This window comes from Odontomachus brunneus, unplaced genomic scaffold (genome assembly GCF_010583005.1).
Source record: "Odontomachus brunneus isolate Ranch 3 - 2012 unplaced genomic scaffold, Obru_v1 Obru_scaffold_040, whole genome shotgun sequence".
Classification (NCBI taxonomy): Eukaryota; Metazoa; Arthropoda; class Insecta; order Hymenoptera; family Formicidae; genus Odontomachus; species Odontomachus brunneus.
Window position 1 is genome coordinate 1781852 of NW_022639490.1, and position 15035 is coordinate 1796886.

A 15035-nucleotide genomic window follows, 5' to 3' on the forward strand; every position below is an offset into this window, starting at 1 on the left:
ACGGATTTGAACATTGCGACGCCAATGCAGAACAAATGCTTATATTTATATATATGTATATATGGTTTTGCATCGGCGTCGCAATGTCCAAATCTGTACATGTTTATGCCAGCCAATTGCAGAGTAGCTGAGTAGCTGGTCACATGACAAAGTTGGCTATTCTCTTTACTAGAAGTTCTCTAATGGCTTCTGCACACAGGACGCGGTAATACTTGCCGCACGGTGGAAGTTCGCGCGACAGCCAATCAATATGTTGTTTTTCTGTAAAAGCTAGAAGGTTATTACAGAAAACAGCATATTAATTAGCTCGCGTGAACTTCCACCGCGCGGCAAGTATTACCGCGTCCTGTGCAGGAGCCATAAGGCTTAAAACTTACTACACCTATTGTGGAACGGGACTTACACGCTGCAAACACTTAAAGAAAACCTACGATTAGTTTAAACGCGCTTCCAGGTATTGCAGCATCTAATGGATCGTACCTAAAAACAAGCATCGTGTTTCGTTGGCTTTAATGTACTTCTTGGGGCGCGATCTATAAAGATCGTTCTACATTAGTTGCAAGTCGATTGCAACTCTTGTCGCGACAGCCAATTAGAAGCGTCAATAGCACCATTCATGTTTCTGATTGGCTGTCGCAATAAGAATTGCGTCTGCTTGCGATCGGCTTGCAACTAATGTAGAACGACCTTTAGACCGACGCTATAAATACTTTGAAGAACAGTATAGACCAAATATGGCTTCTTTTTAAACGCTTTAAAGCATTTGCGGCATGTAATGGATCCTTTGACGTTATTTCTGTAAATTAATACCAAAGTCTCTGCTACGAGCTGCCACTTTCCTTAATAAGGAATCGAAGTAATGATGGCTACAAGTAGCATCTATATTGACTAATATTTTACAGAAATAACGGGTTTAAATATCGCTGAATGCACTTAATATCGTTCAGCACTTACTCTAAGAATTTGAAAGTGCGAATAAAAACAGTTTATAGTTGATCAATAAAAATTCATTATTTGTTGCTAGGATTCCTATAAATCCGCAATATGTCGTGAATGCTTTTAACATTTATACATCATACATTTACATATTACAATTATTATGACTAGCATTTATGTATCCTTTTTTTCAGAACATAAATTAATTTTTATTAAAATAACAAACTTGAGACGTTAAAAGATTACTAATGTAGGAACATATACTATGTATTTATATATACAATAACTTATTTCATAATAAAAACTCCTAACTTTTATAACTAAATGTGGCTAAATTATAGCAAATAAATATAAGATGTATGTTCTGGTATATATTTACATATATGAACTTTTATATCAATAGATCACAAAATTTGTGGTATCTTTGTAAACAATGAAAATAACTGTAAATTATATAAATGAAAAATATCAATGCAAGTATACATGTAAACAATACAATTATAATTAATAATTATAGTGCATAATTATCAAGATTATATCCTATAACTTTTTGGAATGTGCTCATCTAAGATAGAGTATTACCAAAATAATGATTAGACATGTAACTGTCATACCAGCAATTAAAATAAAACCATCCTGCCGAGCTCTTTGCTCTATTAGCCTCATAGTGGTATTAGAGAGACCTAAGGTGTTGCCGATATCTATTAAGCGTTTGTGTGCTCCTTTCAATGTTATTCTCTGAGATCTTAGATTATCTAGAACACTGCCTCCCTGATGCAACAAATCATCTATGCCATGAACTGCATTGTGTAAATTGTTATTGTGTTGTACAGTATGATCTATTAGAATATCAACATGATCGTTGGAGGTGAATTGTCTTGTTAGTAAAGCCTCTCTTTCAGCCTCCTCTCTTTGTTGTCTTATCACGCGATTGTACCATGAATTTAAAGCAGCGCTGAGGTGACGGCTGTCATATTTTAGCTGGTCCACTCGCATTCTGGCATTTTGTCTCTGGGACACAGGTCCCTTCAGGCACAGCACATCCAATCGTTCACAATTACTAAAAAGAAACAATGGCAAGTAAATTCAATGTACGACATTATATTCTCTTAATATACAATTATACACAAACGATAAAAAAACAATGCAAACAGTATTGCTGGTTGTGACTACCTGTTGATAAGGTTGATTTTGTTCTCTATAGACGCTTTTACTTCTTGTAAATCCGCGTTGGATGATTTTCGCTCCAATTGCGAAAAAAGATGCTGCGTTTCCTGTACTAATTTATTAGTTTGATGGTACAATGATTCCATATTTTCTGCAAAACTTAGACTTGTATGTGTCAATCGGCGCTCAATGCGGCAAAAACTTGTAATAAGATGTCACCATTTAACATCATAACCAATGACGTGTCCAGCCATGAAATATAAAACTCTATAGTTGGCATACAATGGCTATTTTCCAACTACATACTCTGTTACACAAGATCAGTTTATTGGTTGCATATTATCTTACAATTTTCATTTTAGATAATATGTGACCAATAAACTGATTTTATGTAACGTAGCTAGAAAGTACCCAATCCTTCCTTCCTTTCTTCCTTGAATCTGTGGCTCCTGAGGCCCGATTTTTGACGGTGTGTGCAAATGAGATACTTATGCGAAAATCTACAGTATATGTAACGTGAATTATACATTTTCGCATGCGTATCTCATTTGCATGTGACAATATATAGTTCACGTTGCGTATACTGTAGATTTTCGCATGCGTGTCTCATTCGTACACCATCAAGAATCGAGCTCCTGGACCATATGGATTCGGTGTCTCGTAGTCAATAAAGAGGGAGAAGATGTGGTCTGCTAAATATAAAGATCTTTTCTTGTTTTGATCACTGTAATTACATTATTCAAAAAGTTGAATAAAATAAACTGTCTTTAATAAATCTTTGAGAATGACGACACTCAGGCCTTTCACGTGCAACGATTTATTTAAATTTAACAACGTGTAAGTAATTTTCAGCGACAGTTTGTTCTTGTCATAACCTAGAATTTAATTATTATTGTTCTTCACACAGAAATCTGGATCCTCTCACAGAAACAGTATCCTTTACTTCAGTTCATAATTTGACAGTTATTAATGATATACTAATTATGTATTATATCATTAATTCATTAATTATAATATGAATAATTTTGATTGTGTAAACTATAATATATATACTTGATTTTCTAAGTGTATTGGATTAGCAGTAGAATTGTTAAATGGATGGAAAACCTTTGCATATTTTTTTGAATATTTTAATATTTATAAATTAGATACTGTGAAAGATATCTTATTATTAAAATGATTTTAGTTTTAATAAAACTTCTCAGAACTAAGATATTGATAAAGAATCAATATAAATAAGAGAAACTTCTGTTAAAATTATTTTTTAAATGCTTTCAATGTATATTCCTTCATTTTCTACATTTCTATTTAGTATGGACTTTCATTTTATATGCATTACCTTGCACATTGGCCAGAGTATTTCCAAGTGGCTGAATCTCCAAGTGGTGAAATAATGGGTTATAGTAAGTTCAATTCCATTATGCTATTGCATATATAAAGTATAATTCCTCATTGTAGTTTGATATTAATATTGCCATTGCTTGAAAACTTTTTACAGTCATGGGAAAGGCAGAAGGACATGGAGAAAACTGGCATGGCCATGTGACAGCTCTCACAGTTTCTCCTGATTATAGAAGACTAGGTCTCGCTGCAATGTTGATGAAATTCCTTGAGGAAGTTTCAGAAAAGTGAGTTACTTATCTGTTGTTTAGGTAAAAATAATAACTTAATATTATTTTATTATTAGCTAGAATTAAATAGTTAAATACTATTTTAAAAGAATAGATAACAATTGCTATTATATCTTTTAAACCAGGAAACAGGCCTATTTCGTGGATCTTTTTGTAAGAGTCAGTAACAAAGTAGCCATTAAGATGTACCAACAATTAGGATACATTGTTTATAGGACAGTATTGGAATATTACAATGGAGATCCTGACGAAGATGCATACGGTGAGCTTGTCTCTATGAAGTTTAAATATATCTTTTATTATGTAACATGAGTTTAAATATATTTTTCACCACATTAACATGTTATTATTTTATTTCTAGATATGAGGAAAGCATTGTCAAAAGACGTGAAAAAGAAATCTGTAATTCCACTGACACATCCTGTGAGACCTGAAGAAGTAGACTGAAAAGTTTTAATCATATCTATATATTATACACAAAATGCATTACTTGAATTACATTACTTGATTATTTAATTCTGATTTTTAATTTTTAGTTGTTCTTAATAATAAAAAAAATTGATTGAATTGTTTAAGGGGTAAGGCCATTGTAGAGCCCCCCAAAAAGGCCTATTTTTAATAATTTTTTACGGGAAAACAAAAACAGTAAAGAAAAATTCTTTTTAAGTACTTTATCCTACATACTTTGAAATATATAAAAACATTTTTTGCTACAAATTTTTTTGCATTTTTTTTATTACAAAATGACAGAGCTCGGCGACGATGACCACTCGTTTCGGAAAGTGCCTCATGGCCGGACCGAAATCTGCTCCAATTTTGCTCTAGAATAAAAAACCAATTTTTTAAAAATTCTTTATGTCATTAGCTAGCAAACTACGTATGGAAATTAAAAAATAATTTTTTTTGTAAAAATGACAAATTTGAAAAAAAATTTCATTTTTTGACGAAAAACTTTGCAGAAAATTATTTATAAAAAAAAAGTTTACAACGAAACGTAAAATCCGTACGTAGTTTGCTGACAAATGTATTTTAGAAGCTACAAATTTCAGCTCAAATACTTAGACTTCACAATAATGTCAATTACTTTTCCAGAGAACCATCCAATTAATGTTACCAATCCAGTGTTACCGAACAGTGATGAAAAGCCACGTTTTCTCCACGATCCATTGCCACTGACACTGTTAAACCATCTGTTTGACCTTTTTCTATAGACAAAGCTTTTTCTTCTTGAGCTGCCATTAGCATACTTTTTTTAGCAACTATTTCAGTTGCGCGTGAAAGTGTATGCGTGAGTCTATCGTAAAATGAATGAAAAATCGGTTGAGGAAGATCCATGAAGGCTTTTCTATTCCATAAAGACCAACACCCAATCGCATAGCAAAAATCATTCTACGATTTATTTTATATGCATTATCGATAAAAGGACAATTCGGAATGAAAATATCACCGCAGTTTTCACAAGAACGATTTTGAATCCCAAGCCTCGTTTGCTGTTTTCGCTGAATGTCACTTTAGAATGGCACGTTTTACACACAACAGATTCCGAAATGGCAGTAAAAACCGCAATAAAATTTATTAAACGGTAGCTAAAAGTTTCATTCACTTTGATTCCATCATATGATTCTTTAGATTTCTTTAGTTTTTTAGCAGAAGTACCGACACTCTCCGGCGCAGCCTCCATTTCAAATCGATTTAACGATCTCCTGTCTATCTTCGACCTTTTCTCATATCTACTAGTACTTTTCATACCTTTACGACTCTGCGGTACTGTTCCACTCAATGTACAAGTAATCACTAATTTTTTAAAGCGTATGATCGATATTCAAATTTTGTATCTGAAAATATAAGAGACAAAAATGTCGTGTAAACTATATTGTTTGAACGGCTATACTAACCATTTGCTCTTTTATACTACTAGTGCCATCTATACGTTCACCAGGAACCTAAGAAAACCTTACCCAAGCTTAACTGTGCGTAAATAATCCCTTTATTATTCTCAGAAGGATCCCTTCGCAAACGTTTCACATCTTACCGAAAGGTACGACGCTTTAAACTTCCAAAAATGACACTTAAGAATTTTTTTTCGTTATAGACCTTTTGTACCTTATTTCTAAGAAATAAGCATTCTTAAAGCATCATTTAAGTAAAAAAAAAAACGATTTTTTGAAAATTCTAGTAGCCTTACCCCTTAAACGATTAAATCAAATTCCTATATCTATTAATTCTGTGTTACAGAGCTTGTCACAGTTTCACACAACACATGATTTTAATCATTAGAAATATACATTAATAGCATTTTCGACTAAAATATTCGTCTAGATAGTTCCCGGAGCGATACAAACCCATTTTAGTCAGAAACACTAATAGACACGATGCTTCAAGTTTAAAAAATTGAATTTAAAATAATTTTGTGGAATGAGTTCACATACGGATGTGTGTACGTTATGTATTAATGTGCAGTTTATTTGTTCTTCTGTACAATAGTACACAACGTTTTTCACTTGTCGGTCTCGCTCGTACCTCATTTTTCTCATATGAATAAATAATAAATATAAATGTAAGATGAGAGATAGGCTCGATAGAATGCGATCCGGATAGAGCTCGATCGATATAAATTACTAGCTGCCTATTTTGATTCTACTACTTTTCAGAAACACAAACGTCCGTCTTTTATATGAATATTTACACGAATGAGTATGTACGTATACGTACGATCTCTTCCACTACATACGCGCCCGAGACTCGTGATATACAGGGGGAGGGGAGGGGAGAGGAGAAGGTGCTAGTCACCCGCGCAATAGCACTCGATATACCGCGTATGTTATAAAAAATTAGGGACAAAATGTCGTTCTTGCATAATCTTTGTACTGCACTCAGTAGTCTGAGGTTCGAATTATTCGTACAAACGTTCGAAGATGCACTAAATGAAGCCGGGTATACGCGTTTAGTCCGTCCGTTCTCAGACAACAGACCTTTGGCGAACACAATGAAGACGTTCTCGAAAGATCCTCGAGGATGGGAACTTTTGGATGTCCTTTGTAAGTTCTTCGAGTTTTTGATTTTCCCGTTCGAGGTTGTAGTTTCACTCGCTCTCTTTCGAAGGATACAGACGCAATCGTAGTCGCGAAATTACAAAACCATCCCAAAGTCTTGTACGTATTGCACGAAAGCCCTGCTTTATTTTTCTTTTCTTTCTTTAGTCCCGCTCGTTTCGTAATCGCTAGAAGGAAGACGTTTGCTAGTTACGTAGGATACGTCGAACGAGTACAAAACTTCCCTTACAATAAACAACGCTATAAACCGCTTACGTCGCGTACTTTTAATACACAATGTTGCACACAGAGTATTACGCACACAGGAACGCGATGCTCTAATTGTTAAATAATAAATTACGTTCCCATTATTACAATCTATTTCATCGTGTCCTTGTACAAAAACAAAAGAAACGCAATCACTTGTACCTTAATAATAAATATCGAGACTAGCTGTTATCCAAGTTAATATAATCGGATATTTGTTTGTTAGTTAATCGATATTCTCGCGAGTAGCCTCACGTGTAAGAAGTAAAGAAACAGACGTTCGAGAATAAGATGAGAAGAAAGTAATCAGTCTCTCTCTCTGCGGGTAAACGGAATGTAAAATGGTTCCGTTTACAAGATTCATTTGCCATCTCGTGATTTGACTGGTTCAAATAAAACCCTGTCCCCTTTTCTCGCCCATATGTATCGAGGTCAGATTTGAATTTTTAATTCGAATTAATTTCATTTAATCTTCAAATTTTTTGTCCGGATTCATATAATTTCAATTGCATTTAAATTTAATTAGATTTAATTAAATTAGTTTGCACTTGATTACAGATTGAATTCCATTTTTAATTTCAATCTAATCTCGATCAAACTTAGATCTCCTCAATTTGAACTCAATTGTAATGAAATTTAACTTTTACCACGAATTTCATTAAAATCAATATACCGCTGGAAGCAGCAACGTAATAAAGGATGTTGAACGAAATTGAAAAGGAGAAAATCGCGTTACACGTTGCATGACAGCGATGGCACTCACATATGCGTTTTCTGGCTGCTAAGTAAACCTTCTTCGCCGATACACATAGGTCGCAACAATTTTACTCGGTGAAGTCGGGGAGGAACATATCGCTGTGTCGCTTTTTTTTTTATATAACTCCTAAACACTTAATAACTCTGGTTAATATATACACGGTACGTGAATACATCACTCTTACGCAATATCTTATCCGCCTTTCTTTTCGTTATTTTTTTCTTTTTCTTTTTTAAATTTAGTATATAAATACGGTAGCAAAAGTCAGCGTGATACTTAGCCGCGTGATGAAACTATTCGATGTGTTAATCGCGCACACACTAATTAGGCAGTGTTAACAGATCGATTCTCGATTCATCTCAGTCACTACTTTTCAAACCACCGGATTTCTTGCTTTGCACGATTCTTTTTTCGCGGTTAGCTCGCTCCTCTCGTTAAATATTTACACGGATATGGTTTTACAAGCGTCGATACTAATTTACATGCATATACGACAAAACGTGAATATGAGTCGAACGCACGCGATTGCGCTCCTTTTTACACCGAAAAAGAAACGATGGCGTCGCGGTGTACGATACTAATACTGCACTTTTACGCTGCTCTTTTTCTATAATACAGACGAGAAGAGAAGATACTCGTCACAGTCAGACCTTTGCGCGAATTCAAGAGATACATTTGCCGTCGTCTTCTCGAGGACTAATGTGAGCCAGCCTTTCTACTTAAGGTCTTTGGTGATCCGGTGTCGATTTCAAAATGTCGGGTTGAGTTGGAAGACAGCTTGAACCTGCAACCATAATAAAGTTTGGTAGAATCTGTTTTACAATTTTGCCAAGTACACCTATTATTGAAAAAAGAGAAAAAATTTCTTTTCTTTCACCAACCAGTCGCAGGTCTCAGGGTGGATTTAATGGAACGGTGCGATCCGTTGCGCGTTAGAGTGTTCATTTGAGGTGTGCCCGGTAAAGTATGGCCCAGCGCGTTCATGTAGTCTGCGATTAATAGTGTTATTTCCAAGATCTAAAAAGTTACGTAATCGTAAGCACAATGGTTGAAATTAATATATTTTTCTAGATCGTTGGCTACAAGGTTGCTCTTACTTTGGGTTTCGAAAGTGCGAATAGCAGTTTCTGTTCGGCTGCACCTTCGTCCGGGCAAGCAACGAGCATAAAATCGTCCAAACAACCGCCGAACGTCACGATGTTCGCGTAATTGTAACGGCACATAACCGCCATGGTCTGCAATTCGAGCAATGTCACGCTGTCCTCGGAAACTGCTATCCAAACGGTGACAGGATCGGTTTGTTTTAGCTGAAAGGAATGGCAAAGTTATTTTCAATGTAGAGTATCACGATATTGAAAAGATTGTTTCTTTTCTTTTTTTTTGGAAATGTAATAAGCAATCTAAAACATAGATTCATCAGAATTCAATCAAACACGGAACATCGAGCAAATATAGATTTAAGAAATTTGAGTTTCAATCGAGATTATATGTTAGACAAATCAAGAAGTTTAACTCAGTTTTCAATTGGTTACATGAGTAACCAATTGTAAACATGAGTAGGAATGAATGTTGATGATCTTCTACTATTAGAACATTGACGAAGGATCACAGACAACGACGATCACTTCGTTGATGAATAATTTGTTTGCATTAAATATTTGCATTAATATAATATCAAATTAAAACTAAAAAATCGAACTTTCTGACTAATATAATGTCACATATAATTGCTCATGTAATAACCTTATATGCACATATAAGATGAGAAGTAATCAGTCTCTCTCTCTCTCTCTCTCTCTCTCTCTCTCTCTCTCTGCGGATAAACGGAATGTAAAATGATTCTGTTTATAAGATTTATTTACCATCTTGTGATATTTGATTGGTTCAAATAAAACCCTGTCCCCTTTTTTCGCCCATACGTATCGAAATCAAATTTCAATTTTTAATCCGAAATTAATTTTATTTAAATTTTTTATCCGAATTCATATAATTTCAATTGCATATTTAAATTTAATTAGATTTAATTAAATTAGTTTGCAGTTAACTTCAGACTGAATTCTATTTTTAATTTAATCTCGATCAAACTTAAATCTTCTCAATTTGAACTTAATTGCAATTAAATTTAACTTTTATCACGAATTTCATTTATACCTTTGCTTGATACAGAGTAGCTCCGAAGAAAGGCCACTTTCTGGTGCACGTAAGATAGATCCGAACGCAATCCAGTACACTACGTCCTTTCAATGCGATCCACTTCTCCTGCAGTTTCTCTTGCAACTCCCTAAGTGAGAAAAATTATGCGTTGTTGGGTGAAAGCGAATATACGCAATAACATGCACTGGGCGATATAAAAAGAAAATTTTATATATGATATATCCACGCACCTTAATTGATCGGCCGTGATATTGGCCCGATAACGTATCGGATAGAATTTATCCAGAGCTTGCAGCACGAGATGATGCGGATTACTTCCAGGGCCGCTACCGCGCGCCTTGTCATTGTTGTATTCCCCAAAGTCGATCTGAAAATCAATTGCAATGCACAGTCGACGCGACGAAGCATATCGCAGAATGGCCTATTCAGCTTGAGATATCTTGAATACTGATTTAGGTTGTTAACAGACAATGCACACACACACACAAGCGCACCTGTGCCATTAACGACGCCAGTTCGAAAGCGAGTTCACGATTTAACGGAAATTTTCCTTGCACAACCTGCTGGTTGACTTGATAACACAAGAGGAGCCTCTCCTTGTCCGTTTCCATTTTAGCGGCCTGCCGCCAATAGCATCGTGACTTGTACGTCAATTGTATCACTCTGGTGTTTTCAAATTTCCCCGAGCCCTTCTCTCGTAACGCGGTCTCCCACTTTGAGATAATATCGCACAGCTGAAATTGATACGCGAGAAACTCGAGTCATAGGTCTCAGAGTTCATTAAAGTTTGAAAATAATACAGTTTGCAAAGATAATGGTGATTCACAATCATATTACTTTCTGACAACACGAACCTTCGCCTGCAGATCGATGAAGTGTTCCAGATCCTTCTCAATTGGATCGTCGCTGAATAGCGTGAAGCCGGACTGATGAACGTCTCTGCAACCGATTTCTTGATTCAAGGTGTTCAAGAACTCCTCTATCGTGGTGCTGCCGTCGAAGCTTACGACTTGATACATGCCGTTGAGAAAATGCACCGGTATGGCATGCGGCAGAGAATGGTGGTACGGATTCTTCATCAGTATGGACAGCACTTCCATCCTCGACGGTTTCACTTCTCTACTGCCGTTCTGCAACGTTCTCTCCAAGGCTCTCTCGCAGTAAGCCGCGTACTTGCCACATTCCGTCCTGTCGGTGTAACAACGTGATATTATGTAGCATGACAAGGATGAAGACTTGCGATCAAATCGATCATTAGAGAAGTGAGAATAGAAGTCGAGTTTTTAAAGCGAAAGCTTACAAGGATTGGCGAATCTGCGGTCAGAAAACACACAATGCCTGAGAAATCTCAGCGAAATATACAATGATCGATTCGCTCGAGTCAGATCACTCACTTGCTGTCGGCGTTCCTTTGCAGGTGCAGCTTCAGGTACCACAGTAGCCGATTGTTCCTTGGCAGAAAGAGAGAGACGGCGAGCGCCAAGAGCTGCCATCCCTGGATAAGCACGTACTGCGCGGGATTAGTTTTGCAGTCCAGGATAGTGGAGGTCGAGTGGCCCTGCGTGAGCGGAGGACTGTGAGAAGTCGAGGCCGTTGATTGCGCGTCCGCATTTTCACCGCTGCCATTTGCCGCGGGACTTTGCGTATCGCAGGTGAAGAGCGATTGCGTGGCGCAGAGGAGGAGCTGCTGCAATGGTATGCTGGCATACTACTACGTCCCTGTATATATTATACTCAGCCAATCCTAGCTTACTACTTTTCGTTCGAGGTAACGACGTGATCTCGTCAGCTCGCGTGAACGTCTTGGTGAACGACAGCGAGTAATAAAGCATCTTTTTTTTTACTACTTTTATTTTGCTTTATCGATTTTATTACTTTATAATCTTCGACTTTACTTCAGTTCTTTACTCATTTTAGATATTTACAGTCTGTGAAAAAATGAATAAATCAAGAAGTCGACGGGACTTTTTATTCTGCCAGATCTTATTTCTATCCTTCGAAATTTATGATTACACCTTAAGAATATTCAAATTCTTTTCTTGTTCTCTTTGCTATTACATATTAGCACTATTTATTTTTTCTATGCATTTATTTTCTTAATTAGAGAAAATTAATATATTCAATTTTCTCAAGTTCTTAGAAGATCAAACTCTCTTGTGAGATAAAATGTTGCGATACAATTGAATTGAGTAAAATGAGAAAGTCACTATGTCACATGTATTAATTTTATAAAGCATTAAATTGCTTAATGTCATTAAATAAGAATTATAATAAATAGAAAGCAATATATATATATATATAAAAAGAATCAAAATATTTTTAAGATTCTCTAATTTCAAAAATTAGAAATTCACGATCTTGCAGAATAAAGTCCTATTAATTTCTTTCATTTTGTCGACTTTTCACGGCGCAACTACTTTCTTTTTAATGTAATACTGTTCCCATTTTATTCATAGCAACCATTATGTATAAGTCGAATTAATCGTGGCTCGGTTAGTAAATAAGCACGAGAAATCGAAATTTCCACGCACAATTCTACGTGTTAATCGGATAAAAAACGCGTACTCGGTATAAACCCTCAAAAATTGAATAAATCAAAACATGTGAGAATGAGAGAAGCTCTTAAGGCTCTGAGGCCGCGTGAAATCTACCGTACAGCTGTAAAAGCGTTGCGTTTACGTTCGTTGACGTTACATGAGACGAGCGAGGCTTGCTCTTTCTCTCGCAAATTTACGTCTATAGCAATATAAAACTCGGAATTCGATATGTCCACGCACTGTAATGTTTTTTTCAATAAGCGGAAAAGGAATAAGAAGACGGTTAAAAGGACAGAGGATAAGGAAAAAGAGACGAAACTTGGCGGGAAGAAAAGAAGGATAAAATCCAAACAGTGTCCAAAAATCCAAAAGACTGCCGACAAAATATCTCTAAAGACGTTTTCAACGTTTTAGACATTTCTCAGGCATTTTTAGATACTTGCGACGTCTGGAAAGATAGAGCGGACAGGGAGGATTTTATTTGTCAGAACAATCGATTCCGATGATAAAAATCTAAGTTTCTAAGCAGCATTCAAACAGAGAATATCGAAGTAACTGCTTGCAGCTATATATCATAAAAAAGGAACTTACGCAAAATTAGAAAAAAAGAGAATCTAAATATGTTTCTCTGTGTGTGTCCTCATGTACACCAACATACCATTCTGCAAGTGTGTGTGTGGCGCGGAACGTATTTTGACAGATAATCTCATAAGAGGAAGAAAGAGAGAACGAATTATTCCCCGTAATATATACGTGATACAATTGGATGTCATTAAATTACAATATTATGGCATCGTCGAAATATGTTCGGCTCACATGAAGGGCGTTAAGGTAATTCTGATTGGGTATGAGAGATGTAAATATTAAAATATATAGTAAAAAATAAACGGAACTTAACGTCATGTGTGATATTTAACGGAATCGTAAACGCATGCGATTCAAGTGGTGAGAGCCTAAAAGACAGCACACTTAAAGCGGCAAATGAGAATTAAATGTGTGAATGATTATTAAGGAGGTTGGAGCGTTTTTAACGAAATATAAGATAAATTTATAATATTTACATGATACAAAAGTTAATTAAACTAATAATGTGTAAGAATTTTCAATAATCTTTTTCGCAAAACCTCTATAATACAACAAATTTCTTTGACATATTTGTATATAAGACAAATTTAGAAAACTGTAGTAATGATAAAATAAATTTAAGCATGTTTTAGTGAAGTATCACATAAATTCATCGTCAGATTGAAAAGAAGCTTATATATTTCGATAAGAATATTTGTGAAATTGACAATATATGAATTGAAACATGATAACAGACCGTGTTCAATTGACACTTGAAATGCTTTAGTGTTAAATAAATAAATTTGATCAGTTTATTTGGCGCTTTCGAACATTTGTAATGTTAACAGACCTAGTCAACATCACGTAAATAATAAGTTAACGCTGCATCTTAAATAACTTTATGTCATTTCTATATGTATCATGTACTTTCCATATACTTCTATGTGCTTATTAATCATTTTAACATAACATCTATGCATTTCCAATTCAAATTAAATGAAACTGACCATTTGTGAAATACAACAATGAGTGCATTTCATGTTTCTATCTCTTATAATTAGTATTGACGTCAAATCGGTCTTACAACTCTTATTTTGTCATTTTAAAATATATAACTTTTAAAATAAAAAAAAAATGATTACACATTATGATTTTTGCGAATTTTGTCTCACTAATATTGTTGTAAAATTATTTTTTAGTCATTTAAAACGATTTTATTATTGAAATACTGATTAACTAGGGAGTAGCGCTTCAATCTCCTTAAAACTGAAAGTCGCTGAACTTGGTCAAGTATTATCGCGTAGTATTTATTAAATGTAATATTCTTAATTGGCACTTAGCGCTGCGCAAAATTACTACTTGGTTACGTTCCATGTTCAAATTTATATTTATAGTAAAAATTATACGCAATAAAAATATTCGTAATACTTGACTAAGCATTACCCAATGTACCATTTTCCGCAATGGATGGGAAATTGTTCGAGTGAATCAAATGATACCGGAACCAGTTAAATGATGAGCATATGATAGATGAAATCCAAATCCATTCTGACAAACGTGATCGATGATGATATTGCTATCGCTCATAACTTTAAAAAAAATGGTACAGGATGTTGAGTGTTGTTTTTGTTAAACAATAAGCAGGACTTACAACGCGCGCAGTACCCAGTGACACAAGTCTGGCGGCCTTTTTTACCTGTACGCCCAAACGGTGTTGCGTGTGACGACTTGTCTGCTTTACCAGTGCGCAAATGAATTCAGATTGAAGTTCAGGCTGGTCTAGGCACTGTTGCAGTGCGTTCTGTGCCAAAACCACATGGTAGTCGATACCTGCTTGCTCTACTGCCACCGACATAAACAGCTGACAAGCCTATACGATCAGAAGTGTATAAGATTCAGTTACAAGTTAGATTTGTTTTCTTTCTAGTCACCCTTTTCTCTTTCTGCGCTGAGTGAAAATAAAGCAAAAGAAAAAAAAAAAAAAAAAAAA

The 15035-nt window shown here is 35.2% G+C and overlaps 3 protein-coding genes across 13 annotated transcripts in view; 1 reads left to right on the top strand and 2 right to left on the bottom strand.

Annotated features, from left to right (window-relative positions):
• Positions 1-1298: 1298 nt before the first annotated feature.
• Positions 1299-2348, bottom strand: LOC116844277 (Golgi SNAP receptor complex member 2). Its single transcript, XM_032815593.1, has 2 exons — positions 2110-2348; positions 1299-1996 (listed from the first exon to the last, which is right to left on the bottom strand). The coding sequence occupies exons 1-2, from the start codon at positions 2247-2249 to the stop codon at positions 1498-1500; spliced, it is 639 nt and encodes a 212-aa protein (XP_032671484.1). The 5' UTR covers positions 2250-2348; the 3' UTR covers positions 1299-1497.
• A 267-nt stretch (positions 2349-2615) lies between these two features.
• Positions 2616-4451, top strand: LOC116844278 (N-alpha-acetyltransferase 20). The gene is made up of 6 exons (XM_032815594.1): positions 2616-2940; positions 3011-3035; positions 3416-3506; positions 3602-3731; positions 3860-3996; positions 4096-4451. Exons 1-6 carry the CDS (start codon positions 2888-2890, stop codon positions 4179-4181), a joined length of 522 nt encoding a protein of 173 aa, XP_032671485.1. The 5' UTR covers positions 2616-2887; the 3' UTR covers positions 4182-4451.
• A 1721-nt stretch (positions 4452-6172) lies between these two features.
• LOC116844272 (uncharacterized protein CG43867) overlaps positions 6173-15035 on the bottom strand; it is a 24748-nt gene continuing 15885 nt past the window's right edge. For 7 of the 11 annotated variants that reach the window (XM_032815581.1, XM_032815580.1, XM_032815582.1 and 4 more), the window contains 9 exons: positions 14697-14915; positions 11339-11631; positions 10799-11132; positions 10439-10678; positions 10175-10311; positions 9942-10071; positions 8888-9097; positions 8672-8807; positions 6173-8574 (listed from right to left, as the gene is read on the bottom strand). In XM_032815581.1, the coding sequence (XP_032671472.1) occupies positions 8510-8574; positions 8672-8807; positions 8888-9097; positions 9942-10071; positions 10175-10311; positions 10439-10678; positions 10799-11132; positions 11339-11631; positions 14697-14915 (1764 nt within the window). In that variant the 3' untranslated portion in view covers positions 6173-8509. The remainder of the gene's footprint in view (positions 8575-8671; positions 8808-8887; positions 9098-9941; positions 10072-10174; positions 10312-10438; positions 10679-10798; positions 11133-11338; positions 11632-14696; positions 14916-15035) is intronic. The other 4 variants (XM_032815579.1, XM_032815577.1, XM_032815585.1 and 1 more) reach the window with 4 other exon arrangements.